At 36.7% G+C, this 13,798-nt stretch overlaps 2 protein-coding genes across 2 annotated transcripts; both read right to left on the bottom strand.

The window, feature by feature from the left end:
* Nucleotides 1-2,240: 2,240 nt before the first annotated feature.
* On the bottom strand, nt 2,241-3,883 carry LOC131646814 (uncharacterized). Its single transcript, XM_058916770.1, has one exon. The coding sequence runs from the start codon at nt 3,661-3,663 to the stop codon at nt 2,788-2,790; it is 876 nt and encodes a 291-aa protein (XP_058772753.1). The 5' UTR covers nt 3,664-3,883; the 3' UTR covers nt 2,241-2,787.
* Nucleotides 3,884-12,449: 8,566 nt separating this feature from the next.
* Nucleotides 12,450-13,514, bottom strand: LOC131650028 (stress response protein NST1-like). The gene has a single exon (XM_058919771.1). The coding sequence runs from the start codon at nt 13,512-13,514 to the stop codon at nt 12,450-12,452; it is 1,065 nt and encodes a 354-aa protein (XP_058775754.1).
* Nucleotides 13,515-13,798: the final 284 nt, after the last annotated feature.

Genomic DNA, 13,798 nt, shown 5'->3' with positions numbered 1-13,798 from the left:
ACAACCGCTAGTCTTCCAAACTATAATAAATATGATTTGGTTACTCGCAGGATCGACTAGATTGATCCTAGGACACATAGTCAAAAAGATTGTTATCAATGCTCATTCGAACCATATTCATGATTCGTCTCCTTCAATAAGCGTTGTTCGATTAAAGAACAAGTAATCTTGATAATCACTTTGTTATATGTAAGTATGATTTTAATGAAAAGATAAGTAACATAACATATGAAACTAAAAGGACTGTTAAAACGTAAAGAATCTTAGAATGCAGAAACGTTAAAGACTTTGAAAGTAAATAACATGAAAGTAATTCGAAAGTAAATGACATTAAAGTAAAGATACAGAAATGTAAATGGCAAGAAGTAAATGGAATGCAGTAATTCTGAAAGATATTTGAAAACGAAAGATAATACACATGTATTAAAGTGGTGGTGTCATACGTACATTTTCTCAGCGAACTCTTTCTCTTTAACGCTTGATACTTGAGTAAATATGTGAGTGATTTGTACAAAATGAACACACAGAATCCTAACATTAAGACTCCTATTTATACTAGTTTCGACCTTAACGGTCCTACACTAATCTGCTGCCACGTCTCTCATAAGAACTTCCAGCGACGCCATCTGTTACTTAGACAGTTACGAAACCGTCTTCGAATTTCAAATCTTCCCGCCTGAGTCCGTCTTCGACGCGTGGCAGTGTATTAAAAACACTACGAAAACACGCTAAGTAGTAATACTTGAATATATTTTATAAATTTTGTCTAAGTCCCCGAAGACACATACTTTCACTAGCTTTCAGTATTCATTATCTTCATAACGAACTTAGAAATCTTTAATCTCGAAGCATAGCCATCAGTAGCCATCTTTTATTTTTAAGGGATGGCCATCAGTAACCATCTTTCCTTCGATTTTCCACTTCTTCGAAGGACAAATATTACAAGACGAAATCTTCAGCTAACAAATATAAGGTATTATTTAGGAGATGATATATATCTTTAATGGGATACATTTGTTAAAATCATTTCAATGTTGCATGGAGAAAAGAGAAAGTTATTTGCACAACATCAAAAATCAACTAGAAAGAATGTGGAGCGGCATTTGGAGTGCTTCAATATTGATTTACAATTATATGTGGTCCAATGCGTTCCTGTCGCATGGAAATCCTCAAGCATACCATATATGCTTGCATCATATTCTCCAACATGATTGCTTAAGACGAACGACGCACATATGAAGGTGATTTTGATTACTCTTATGATTATGTGGTTCTTATGATTACGTGGATAACAACATCTCAACAACTGAAACATTTAACGCTCCTCGTCCGAATCTTGCAATAAGACTACAAAGAAAAACAAATCGTTGTGAAGAAAAAGTTAATCGTCCTTCAAGGAGATCTAATCGAATATATCTGAGAACATTTTGTACACGAGAATGCTAAAATTTAAAATTGACTAGTTATGTGATCTTATTTATGTTTACTGTTTTTAATTATGTATCTTATGTATTTTTAAGATTAAATTTATGTATTATTTTAAATTTTAAGTTTATTTTATTTTATTTATTTATTTTATATTAATATTAATTTAAATATTTAAATTTATATTTTAAGTTAAAATAAAATTTAATATAAATAAAATATTAATATATGAAATAAAGTTGTATTTTGTATCATTGAAGTGAAATTTGGATGAATTATTTGGATGAACTATTGTGGCTTAATAATTCTAAAAAAAAAAAAACATAAAATAGGTAGCACTATTGAAAATGCTCTAATCACCTTTAGCGTATATTTGGCTATAGATATTCGGCTACACATATATCACACGAATTAGTAGCTTTCTTTTCTAATATTAACCAACACTCACAAATCTCCAAGTTCTAACCTAAAATTTTAGTGAGCATTATATCTTCCATCTTGAGCTCCTTCGGCAATCTACTACCTGACATCTTGTCAATTGCAAGAAGATTCTTCATATCCTTTGAATTCTTGACTTTGAGAGAATTTCATCAAATACTCTTAAAAGAGAAAAGAGATAACTTCTTTTATCTTTAGATCTTCAACTCTTTTTTGAAATCCTTAACAAAACATCAATTTAAAATGTCATGTCGTGTCTGTCTAAACCAATCAATTTTAAAAAGTGTTTAGTGAAGGTTTTTGAGAAACAAAATTAGAGCTGAGAGAATATGTCAGACTCATAGTAAAATAGAAGAATGAAGTTTTATCTACTAATGTGCAGATTTGGACCCCTTTATTCTCTTAAATTTTTTTGACTTTTAGTCATTAGACCCACTTATTCTCACTTACATGAATTCTAGAATTTGTCAAGCAAGAACCGATTCATATAAAGATTGAATCAATTATGATCAATAAGAACAATGCAATCCCGTGTAATGTGAATCAATTCAAATGATGCCTGATTCAATTCAAATAATTCGATTCAAAATTCAAAAATTGTCTGAGTCGAATCATGTAAGATCTTCTTTTTGAAACAAAATCCAAGTGATTCAATTCCTATTTCAGTTCATGCAAACAAAATCTTTTTATACTGCCTAAAAACATCAAGATTCAAGTCATACATACATATGCATGATTCAATTCATTTAACCAGTGTTAAAAAAACAAGGTTTTATATGCATGAACACTTTCCAGAAATATGCAATGAGAACAATACAGCATTAGAAGATATTTATTCAGTACAAAAAACTAAGTATATAACTAACAATATCACTAAAAACACTAATCCAAATTTTAAATCTAATTATTGATACTCTGAAAACACTACTCTGTATCAGCACCATACTCCGCACGACACTCCTTGATCCGCTGCTCTGCCTCCGCACGACACTGCTCAATCCGCTGCTCTGCCTCTGCACGACACTGTTCAATACGCTGCTCTGCCTCCACGCGACACTCGTTGATATCCTTGATGCGCTGCTCAATCTGCTCCAAACGTGGCTGCAGAGCCTCACGAAACTCCCTATACTCATCGCGAAACTCCTTAAACTCATTGATAAACTCATTATACTCATTGAAACGCTGCTCTGTAGACTCACGATACTCCTTGAAACGCTGTTCGCTAGACTCCAAGCGCGCACGCAGCAAAAATGGAGTGTCAGGAGCGGCAACATAGTCTGGATCCTCAGCTTCCTCTTCCTCAACAACTTCCTCTTCCTCAACCAACCCCTCTGCCTGAACAAATTCCACCTCATCCTCTTCCTCATCATCATCATCATCATCATCATCATCATCATCCTCATCCTCATCCTCATCATCCTCCTCATCCTCCTCATCATCCTCATCATCCTCCTGAACCTCAACAGTTTGTGGCCTCTGTCCGAAAGGACGAGGAGGAATCTCCATTCCAAGATACGATTTCATTCTCGGATCATCAGTTACCGATTTTCCTTTACCATAAAGAGGAACCAATTTATCTTCCTCAACAACAGCTTTGCAAACAGGACATCCTTTAGGACGAGAACGATGATGTAACCACCTATAGAGACATCGCCAACAGAATAAATGACCACAGAGCGTCACCACTGGTTCCTGAACAAAATCGAAGCAAATGCTACAATTGAAATCACCGGCATCGATAATGGAACTGTTCTCTTCAGAGGACACTGATTTCGTTGATTCTCCAAAACCACTCGACATTGGTGTAACAGATTTAAGAAAAACTTATAAACAAGAAACCCTAAAATTACACTGAGAAAGACAGAGATTGGGACCGCATCTTCGAACACCAACTTAAACAACGTGAAGATAAATTGAGAAAGAAAGCTGCGATTGCGTTGAGAAACTAAAATTTTACCAGAAAGGGGAACATTGGAGTGAAAAACCCTAAATTTATTGGTCGCATAAACCTTCTGGAAGTTCTACTTCTAGGTTCTTTATATAAATTTTGTGGCCTTACTCATCTATATGTTATTTTTTAATTCATATTTTATTTTTTTCTATTCAATTTTTTTAAAAATATCTAATTACACCCCTTAATTCTCTCCGTCTGGTAAAATTCTAATTAAGTCATCTGTTTTCGTAGATACACATCCTGAAGTACTTTTAAAAAAATAAGTTTTTTCTGGAGGTACATCTACGTAAGCGTGAAAAACACAGTAAACGTTGAGAAAATTCAAATTAATTCAGTTTAGCAAATCATCCGTAGGTACATCTACGAAACATGTTAAAAATAGAGTGTTTCGTAGATGTACCTACAGAACATTCTGCTATATATTAAATTACCTGCATTTCATTCATAAACTCTAATTTTTTTTAACAAAAATGAAACATCAAATTATAGTTCATTAAAGTAATGCAATTTAAAGGCAACAGAGAATAATACACCAAAATAATACATCATATAAATCATCGACCATAATATCAAATACATAATCAAAATAAAAGTATATAAATGAAATAAAAATACAGACATAAAAAAAATCACAAGTATCACTACTGTGTGTGTCGGACACCATCTCCCGCCTTTCCTCTGCCCCTGGCCCAACCTCTGCGTCCATCACGCCGTCTGTTAGCTACCTTGCCTCTACTGTCAAGTGCCCACCTGTCTTGGCACGGTTTTTACGGTACAAAAATGCCTCCTCTGCCACCCTAAAGATACCATCCACTACACGCCTGCCATCAAACCTCTCAAGGAAGAAACCATCGGTAATGCCTACCCGCACCATGTCATTTATCTCACGACACCGTGGAAGAACATCGTCAGTGTGGTCCATCTGAGACTGATGAGTCTGCAAAATTTCCTCATGGGCTGGTCTAGGTGGTGATCCCGGTGTAGTGGGGATCATGTACGGGTGTGACACCCTGTAGTACCAGGTGATGTACCCGTCAACGCAGCTTTAGTGTCTCCCTGATGTGGTCTCCCGAGCCTTGGCATAAACCATATGATGCTCCTAGTCTGCAAAGACCTCATCTAGCTTCCGACGAGTCATGGTGATAAGAGCGGGGACAAAAGGGTGGCGAGGTATCGTCTGCTGGTAGTTGAATTACCGCATGACGCGCTGCGGAAGATAACGAACAATGATGGTCGAACTGGAAGCCAACCATCCAAAATATAAGGCAGCGTCATCCCACGCAACCGTCTCACGGTGAGCAGCATAGTAGTCGTACCTGACGTCCTCTAAAGCCATGCGATCAATATACCACCTATAAGGATGCGACAACTAGTTCCCTCTGAGGGGGACGAAGGCTCTAGCACGCGACATGGCCTTAGTGTAGTCCGGCACCTCTCCCCAGCCAATAATGTCAGAGAAGTGCTGTAATATCCAACCCTGAAAAAAAAGAATGGTGATCAAACATATTATCACAAATATATAATAAACTTTGAGAAAAAGTAGAATGATATTGTTACCATTAAGAGGGTACAACTGTCAGCCACAGTCATTGCCTTCCACAGGAATCCCTCTCAGAATTTATGATATATTTACGCTAGTGTAGCCACTCTCCAGTTGTACTCATGGACACGTGCGGTATCCGAAAAGTACCTCAGGTAAACGACGTCTGTGTACGACGAACTCGTGTCCACAAATAGCTAGGTGCCTAAAAAAATAGGAAGTAACATCCCAACACCGCTGCATGTGTATATCCACCTCTGCCTCATCACTATCAGCAGCCTATGCCGTAAGGAGCTCGAACTCGTACTATCGTGCCAAGAAATGAAACCTCATGTGCGCCCCGTGGGTCCTCTCCACCTCCTCAAGCACGTCCTTAGGATCATCCCCGAGATCCTCAATCAGCATCTCCCTCGCTCCCTCATTCGTCATCCTACTGTGACCAAGAAGGGTACCCCTGATAGGAATTTGCAGAAGGCATGCGACGTCCTCAAGAGTGATGGTAACCTCACCATGAGGAAGATAGAATGACGAAGTCTTTAGATGTCACCTCTCTGGAACCATGCCTCGTCAGGCTGTATTAGAGCAAAAATCTTTCGGCCATGGTTGTAAAACTTCTGGGTTCCCTATCCTGGAATTTTCCAAAAAAACACTATTAATAATAAGCAAAGTTAGAAATAATTAATCAGAAATAATTAATGAGAAATAATTAATAAGCAAAGTATACAAATTTTTACCTCCCCGTCCTAGATATGTCTGCCTAAATGATCTGCATACCCTGTCAACATGGAAACATCTATAGGACCCCCCCGGGTAGAAGACAGACCCCTTAGCCGCATCAGCCTCGTCGTGCAGCTCAAGAGGTGGCACCGAAGAACCAGCATCGGCCATCACTGGCACAATAGTAGAAGAACTGGCCCGACAACATCTGCAAGCGGAGGGCGTCTATGAGGAACCCTCACCATCATTCCGAGGCCTCCGGGATGAGGTAGTAGATGTGGAAGGCCCCTTAACTGGAACAGATGGAGAAGGCTCTGCTGGAACGACAACTCCATCACTCACCTGTGACAATATCTGCATCTGTACATGTCGCACAAAGGCATGCTGTATAGTCCTCCCAGATATAATGCGGTCTGAATGGTCGGCCATAATGTCTGCATTGTATTACAAATAAAATCGAGTTAGATACAATTTATCTATAACAACAAAAGGGAAAAAACACATTTACTTCCGTATGTACACCCACGGAACTCTTCCGTAGATGCATCTACCGAAGTACCATGCATTTCAAAAAACTGAGATTCTTCCCTAGATGCATCTACGGAAAGACCTAACGTTTCATATGTACCATATACGCATCTACGGAACATTCTGAAACCTCTAAAACGCAACAATGGCGTCTGGTCACTGTTGCAAAGGGTTAAAAACCCCATTTTAGTGGTTTGATAGTCCATTTAACACATCAAGCAATACATACATTGTCTCTAAACTATGTTTCTAAAAGTAACTAATGATTTCTACACCTAAAAATTGATTCAAACTCTAGTACGTGAAATACTCTAAAATAACTCGAAAACTCGAAAACTTACCAATTAAATTGAGTTTTGAAGTTGTTGGAGTGTGTTGATCGTTGATGTTGACGTTAACGGCCGAACTCGAGAGAAAAAAACAACTTCAATGGAAGTTTTATTTTTGAGGTTGAGAGAGTTTGAGAGTTTTGAAATGAGAAATGTGAATAATGGGGGAGGAGAAGAGTGTGACGCGAAGATAACATCAATTGATTTCGTAGATGCATCTACGAAAGCTTCCATATGTGCATCTACGGAACAAAACAAAATTTAAACAAAAAAAAAATGCTTCTGGAGGAACATCTACGGAAGCAAGGGGACATTTTAGGGCAACTCACATGGTGCATAAGAGATCCATAGGTTGGGGTAAGATATTTTCTTTTTTTAGGGTTAAATATGTTTTTGATCCTGCTAAATATCTCATAAATTATTTTAGTCTCTTGATATATTTTCTTCAAAGAATAGTCCTCCTAAATTTTTTATTCAAACTTTTTGTCCCTTTTACAACTTAGCAATAGAATGAGCGAAGATTTTAACGACTATTTACTAATTAACGATTAAATTAGCGACGATTTTAACGACCCTTTTAGCAGGAAGGACCAAAAGTGTGGATGCAAATTTTTAGGAGGATCATTCTTTAAAGGAGATGTTTTGAAGGACTAAAAGTAAAATATGAGATATTTTGGAGGACCACAAACATATTTAACCCCTTCTTTTATACTACATCTTGATATTTTATGGCTTTTTTAGTCTACCATTTTTCTTCTATTTTCTTTATATTTCTCGAATCATGTTCCTTTTTATTTAGAAAACGTTAAGAATCGATTTTTTACTTATGGAGGCAACAAAGAGCTTAAGGATTAAGAAACTATGGCTGAGAAGAAGTTAGAAAAAGTTCTTATTATATGGCTAAAACTAAGTAGCATCTTGAGGGAACATAAATACATTTTTCTTCCACAAAATTCTAAAATTAAAATGGCTAAAAACACCATAACCCACATCAGAACCAATAAGGGCCTTATACATGATATGGATGAAATGGAAGGTCATGTTGTTAATTATTTCACTAACCTTTTCTGTTTTGCAGGCACTCATAATTCCTTTTCAATTGTGGATGAGGTGATTCATAGCCTGGTGGATGCTAATATGAACAAGTTCCTGACTGATATTCCTTTAGAGGATGAAGTTAAGAAAGTTGTTTTCAACCTGAATAAAGATAGTGCCATTGGTCCTGATGGGTTTGGTGGGGTTTTTTATCATTCTTTTTGGTCCATCATCAAGAAGGAGGTCACTAGTGCAGTCATTAAATTCTTCAAGTCTGGTTGGATTTTGCGTAAGTATAAATCTAATAACACCATTCTCTTGCCCAAGTACAAGGATGCTGACTCAATGGATCTTTTAGACCAATTGCTCTTGCAGAATCAAATTCAAAATAATCACTAAGACCCTAGTTAATAGGCTTCCGAAGGTAGATGCATCAAGAATCACATTTGTACAACTTCAGAAGGTATTAATCACTTAGACAACAAATCATTTAATGACAACATATCTCTCAAATTGGACAAAATGTCACACAGCAAAATATTCCTATCAACAATATGGTTTTGACTTCATTGAAACATTTTAACTTGTGGTGAAATCCACCACCATTAGAGTTATGCTTACTTTGGCTTTGACTAATAACTAGGAACTACTGCAAATCGACATCAATAATGCGTTTTTAAATGGTTTCCTACAAGAGGAAGTCTACATAACCCAACCTCTTGGTTTTAAACAACAAGGGTCTAGTCTTGCATGCAAGTTGCATAGAGTCATATATGGCCTCAAACAGGTGCCTAGGGCTTGGTATAATAAACTCACTCAAACTCTTGTTCACTTTGGCTTTGTTCATAGTAAATGTGAACATTCACTTTTCATATATTCACATCAAGGAGTCACTCTATATTCCCTAGTCTATCTTGACGATATACTCATTATTGGATCATCGTCCATACTTGTTTAGAAATTGATCAACTCCCTACATACCATATTTGCACTCAAAAAGTTGGGAGCTCTTGAATATTTCCTTGGCAAAGCAATCACACGAGTATCTACAGGTAGGCTCCTTCTCACTCAAACCAAGAACATCTGTGACCTACTCTATATAGCAAAGAAGTGGAATGCAAATGGTGCTCTAACTCTTATGCTCACCAACTGCAAACTTAGTGAGCATGGCACAAATACTTTACTGAATCCCTATCTACATCGTTATATTGTTAGTGTTCTTCAGTATGTGTCCCTCACACATCCTGACATTGCTTTTAGCGTGAACAAATCTTGCCAATTCATGGCATCTACTTTAGACTCATATCGGGGAGCTATGAAAAGAATCCAACAGTATCTTAGTGGATCCATAACTCATGGTCTCCTACTCTCTTATGCTCATATGTCTCTGAAGTTTTCGTTTCACGCATATAGTGACTCTGACTAGGTCAGTGACCCAGATGACTGTCGTTCCACATCCGGCTCTTGCATTTTCTTTGGTCCAAATCTTGTATCATATAGCTCTAAGAAGCAAACTCTAGCACGCTCTAGCACTAAAGCTGAGTATCGTGTGGTTGCCTAGATGAGGTTGAAATCATTGCTCAAAGAACTCATTATGCCATACTTTCCTCCCACTCTGTTGTGTGATAATCTGAGTGTCATCTTGTTATCTCATAATACTATCCTTCATGTATGCACTAAGCACATTAAATTAAACATTCACTTTGTTCGAGAACGTGTCATTACAAATGCGATGAAGGTTCAACATCTTCCTAGCTCGCTGCAGCTTGCAAATACACTAAGAAAGCGTCTTGGTACACCTTCATTTAGGACTTTAGAACCAAGCTCAAGGTTGTCAACTTCTTCCCTCCTTGATCTTGTGGGAGAGTATTAGGAGAAGCAGATAAAGCTACATGTAATGCATGATGAAAGCATGAAATTTCATAAAGTTATGCATGGTATAATCACTTGTAGTGCATGACATAGATGAATATTCATGAGGCCATAAGCCATGCAACACTATATACTTGCACTATATATGCTTGTCTCCTTCCTCATGTAAAACTAACTCATTTTGACACAAAGTGTAAATGATGTTCATAATAAATATTATAGCTTTCTTCCAATTACCATTAATTGTTCATAATTGTTGTGGCTAGATTTGACCCCAATAATATGTGCATGAACTATAGACATTCAAAATCCCATCAAAATAAGTAAGAATAATTGTTTGAAAATTGCAATGCTTCCTCTCTTCGACAATATATAAATTCTTCTAATGTCTAGAATTATTAGATCTAATCTAATGATCAATGAACAATTATTTAATCTAACCTTAAATTAATATGTTTTTGGAATGTTATATTCACGTTTATGCCTTATTAGATTGTAGTTTGATGTTGTTTTTTATGTTGAATTAGATTTTTTTAATGTTTAGAGCTATTTCTCTTTTAATGTTTCATCATGATTTGTGACAATGATTTTGATAATTGGCCTAAGGAATCTGAAAAGTTAGTTTTTTTATCCGCCAAGTTGTTACTAATCTCATAATTTTTGTTCCAATATTTCAATAATTGTAATATTGTTTCTTTATATTATAAATAAATAGAACAATGGACTATAGTTGTTACTTGAAATGGAAATGAATTTGACAATAATATGAAACTCAATAGACAACACTTATTTTAAAATAATATTTTTAAAAATATATTGAGTTGAAATAGTTGAAAAACATGTAAGCTGATCGACATTTGGATGACGTTTTCCTCAATAGAAACAATGCATGCATCCTCTATTTGCAAAGGCTAATCTATCAACCATATAGTACAATATTTGGTGTTGGATTGTTCCCACACTGAAACAAACTAAATCAACAAGCGTTGATTTTTTTGGGCAAATTGCAAGTTGTCCAAGGCCTATGTGAAATAATTACAACAAATGGAAAACTCAGTAGCAACTATTTGAAGAAAAAAAAAGGGTCTCTAAAGAACAGGTACATGTATCGACAAGATCTTCATGGCCTTACATATGGTACAATGTAAGAACCTACCGAACTCTCTTGGCACTGACTGAAGATTCTTACAAGAGCACATTATAGAAACCTATTGAACTCTGCAGAAATACATCAGACTCTCATTGCACCTCTAAAGACTCCTATAAGAGCACAATGCAATGTACACGTAGAGTACACTAACTAATAATTGTTTCAACGTGGAGCCAGTCAGAGTCACACGTATGAGTATATGTCGTGTGAAAAGTGCCTGTATTTTTATTATGTGATGGTATCCTTTGTATAGTAGTCATGGCATACTCAATAATAAGGCCTATAAAGACTATTTAGTAGTCATCAAAGTCGTTGTTCCCTTGTCTAGTTTCTACTCATTATGATCATAAATCTGTCTTGAATGCATTGTGTAATACCACCTAATTCAAATATTTCCTCCACGTCGGTTTTGAGGTCGGCTTGATCGATTTGGCTCGTTAATTGTCTTAGCTTGGTTTTGTCCTTACAGACGGAAAGAGAATTGAGGCGGGTTCTATCAGCTATGGTTAAGGACCTGACCCAAAAAACTAGAATATACGCAGTTTCCCAAGCATGAGGTCAGTAAAAGAAATATACTTTAGGTGAGAGATCGGGGTGAGAGAACAAAATACCTCGTACCCTATGATTTGATTATTCCTTCCATATAAACTTTGGGCAGGAAAAATAGACATGACTTATTAACGTGACTACATTCAACTTCCCTTTATCGGCCTACTAAAGTTTAGGCCAAACTACAACGCAGACGTTATTGACATTGTCCTAAAGGGATCAAATATGTAGAATAATATAGACATTTTTATCAAATAATAATTAATAAATTGTAGATAAATAAATTGAACACAGTAATTAGATTTCCGCGTTAATCCCAGATAGTTTACATGAACATTTATTTGTTGATGCACAAATTTGAACATACAATCTTTCACTTATTCTTTTGTAAGAAGTGGAATTCTAACTATTAATCTATTAGACTAAAAAAAATTAGATTCATTTTTTTTCTCAATTAAATGAATTCTAGGATTTGTTGAGCCAGAATAGATTCATAAAATAATTGAATCAATTATGATTGATATATAACAATGTTTGCACAATTATGTGTAATGTGAATCTATTCAATTGTCGTCTAATTCAATTCAAAATTCAAAAATTGCCTAAATCCAATCATGTAAGAAGAAGAATTTCTTTTTGAAACCAAAATGCAAGTGATTCAATTCTTGTTCCAATTCATGCAAACAAAATCTTTTTCCACTAGCCTAAAAACAACATGATTCAATTCATTTAACTAGAATTTAAAGAAACAAGGTTTTATATTCATGCATACTTTCCAAAAATATGCAATGAATTGAGGATAACACAACATAGAAGAAATACATTCATAATAAAAAAAACTAAGTATGCAACTAATGATATCACTCAAAACACTAATCCAAATATTAAATCTAAATATAGATATAACAGTGGTTACTTGGGAGTTGGGAAACGGATCGCTGTCTCCGCGTGATACTTCGCCCGACGCTCCTTGATACGCTGATCAGCCTCCTCACGATACTCCTTGATACGCTGCTCTGCCTCCACATGATACTTCTCTATACATTGATCTGCCTCCACATGACACTCCTCTATCCGCTGCTCTTCCTCCGCACGAATCTCTTTGATACGATGCTCTGCCTCCGCACGACACTCCTTGATACGCTGCTCTGCATCAGCAAGATACTCCGCACGACACTCCTTGATACGCTGCTCTGCCTCCATATGACACTCCTCAATACGCTGCTCAGCCTCCACACGATACTCATTAATACGCAGCTCTGTCTCCGCACGACACTCCTTGATATGCTGCTCTGATTCCGCATGATACGCCGCACGATACTCAGCACGACACCTCTTGATACGCTGCTCTGAATCCGCACGACACTTCTTCATACGCTCTTTTGCATCGGCGCGATATTTTACACGACACTCCTTGATTCCCTGCTCCGCCTCTGCACGACACCCCTTGATACGCTGCTCTACCTCCGCACGACACTCCTTGATCTGCTGCTCAGCATCCGCACGAAACCTCTTGATACGCTGCTCTTCATTCGCGCGACACTCCTTGATACGCTGCTCAAGCCGCTTAGAACGCTGCTCTTGAGCCTCCTGAAGCCGCTCGAAACGCTGCTCTTCAGCCTCATGAATATCCATAATACGCTTATCTATATACTCCTTGAAACGCTTTTCTATAGACTCACGAGACAAAAGCGATTGCTCTAAGCGCGCAAACAATATATGAAAGTCCGAAGGACGACGAGGAATCTCCATTCTTGGACTAGTTACAGATCTTCCTTTACCATAAAGAGGAATCAATTTCTGTTCTTCAACAAGTGTTTTGCAAACAGGACATCCTTGAGGATTAGAACGATGATGTAACCACCTGTAAAGACATGGCCAACAGAATAAATGGCCACAGAGTGTGACCACTGGTTCCTGAGCCAAATCGAAACAAATGTTACATTCGAAATCAGCAGCTTCGTTATTGGAACTCATTGTTCCTCCAAAACCACTCGACAGTGGAATAACAAATTTATGATCAGTTGTATTATAAACACGAAACCCTAAATTTGCTGTTTACATAAACCTTGTGGAAGGAGCTAGGTTCTTAGATTTAATTCTGTTATTCGCATATATTTTCAGTCTACTAAATTTTTTATTTTTACTACTATACACATTTTATGAATTTTTTCTACGTTACTCTCACCTAAAGTATGATCTATTATTCTTAGAATTTAATTGATATATGTATAGGCAGTTTAAATAATTTTTACATAATT

The sequence above is a fragment of the Vicia villosa genome, linkage group LG2 (assembly GCF_029867415.1).
Source record: "Vicia villosa cultivar HV-30 ecotype Madison, WI linkage group LG2, Vvil1.0, whole genome shotgun sequence".
Lineage (NCBI taxonomy): Eukaryota > Viridiplantae > Streptophyta > Magnoliopsida > Fabales > Fabaceae > Vicia > Vicia villosa.
The sequence above is the reverse complement of the archived record's forward strand: the minus strand, read 5'-3'. Positions and strand labels throughout refer to the sequence as shown.

Excerpts from the sequence above, each read along its gene's own strand:
- LOC131650028 (XM_058919771.1), bottom strand. The coding sequence starts at position 13,514 with ATGAGTTCCAATAACGAAGCTGCTGATTTCGAATGTAACATTTGTTTC.
- LOC131646814 (XM_058916770.1), bottom strand. The coding sequence starts at position 3,663 with ATGTCGAGTGGTTTTGGAGAATCAACGAAATCAGTGTCCTCTGAAGAG.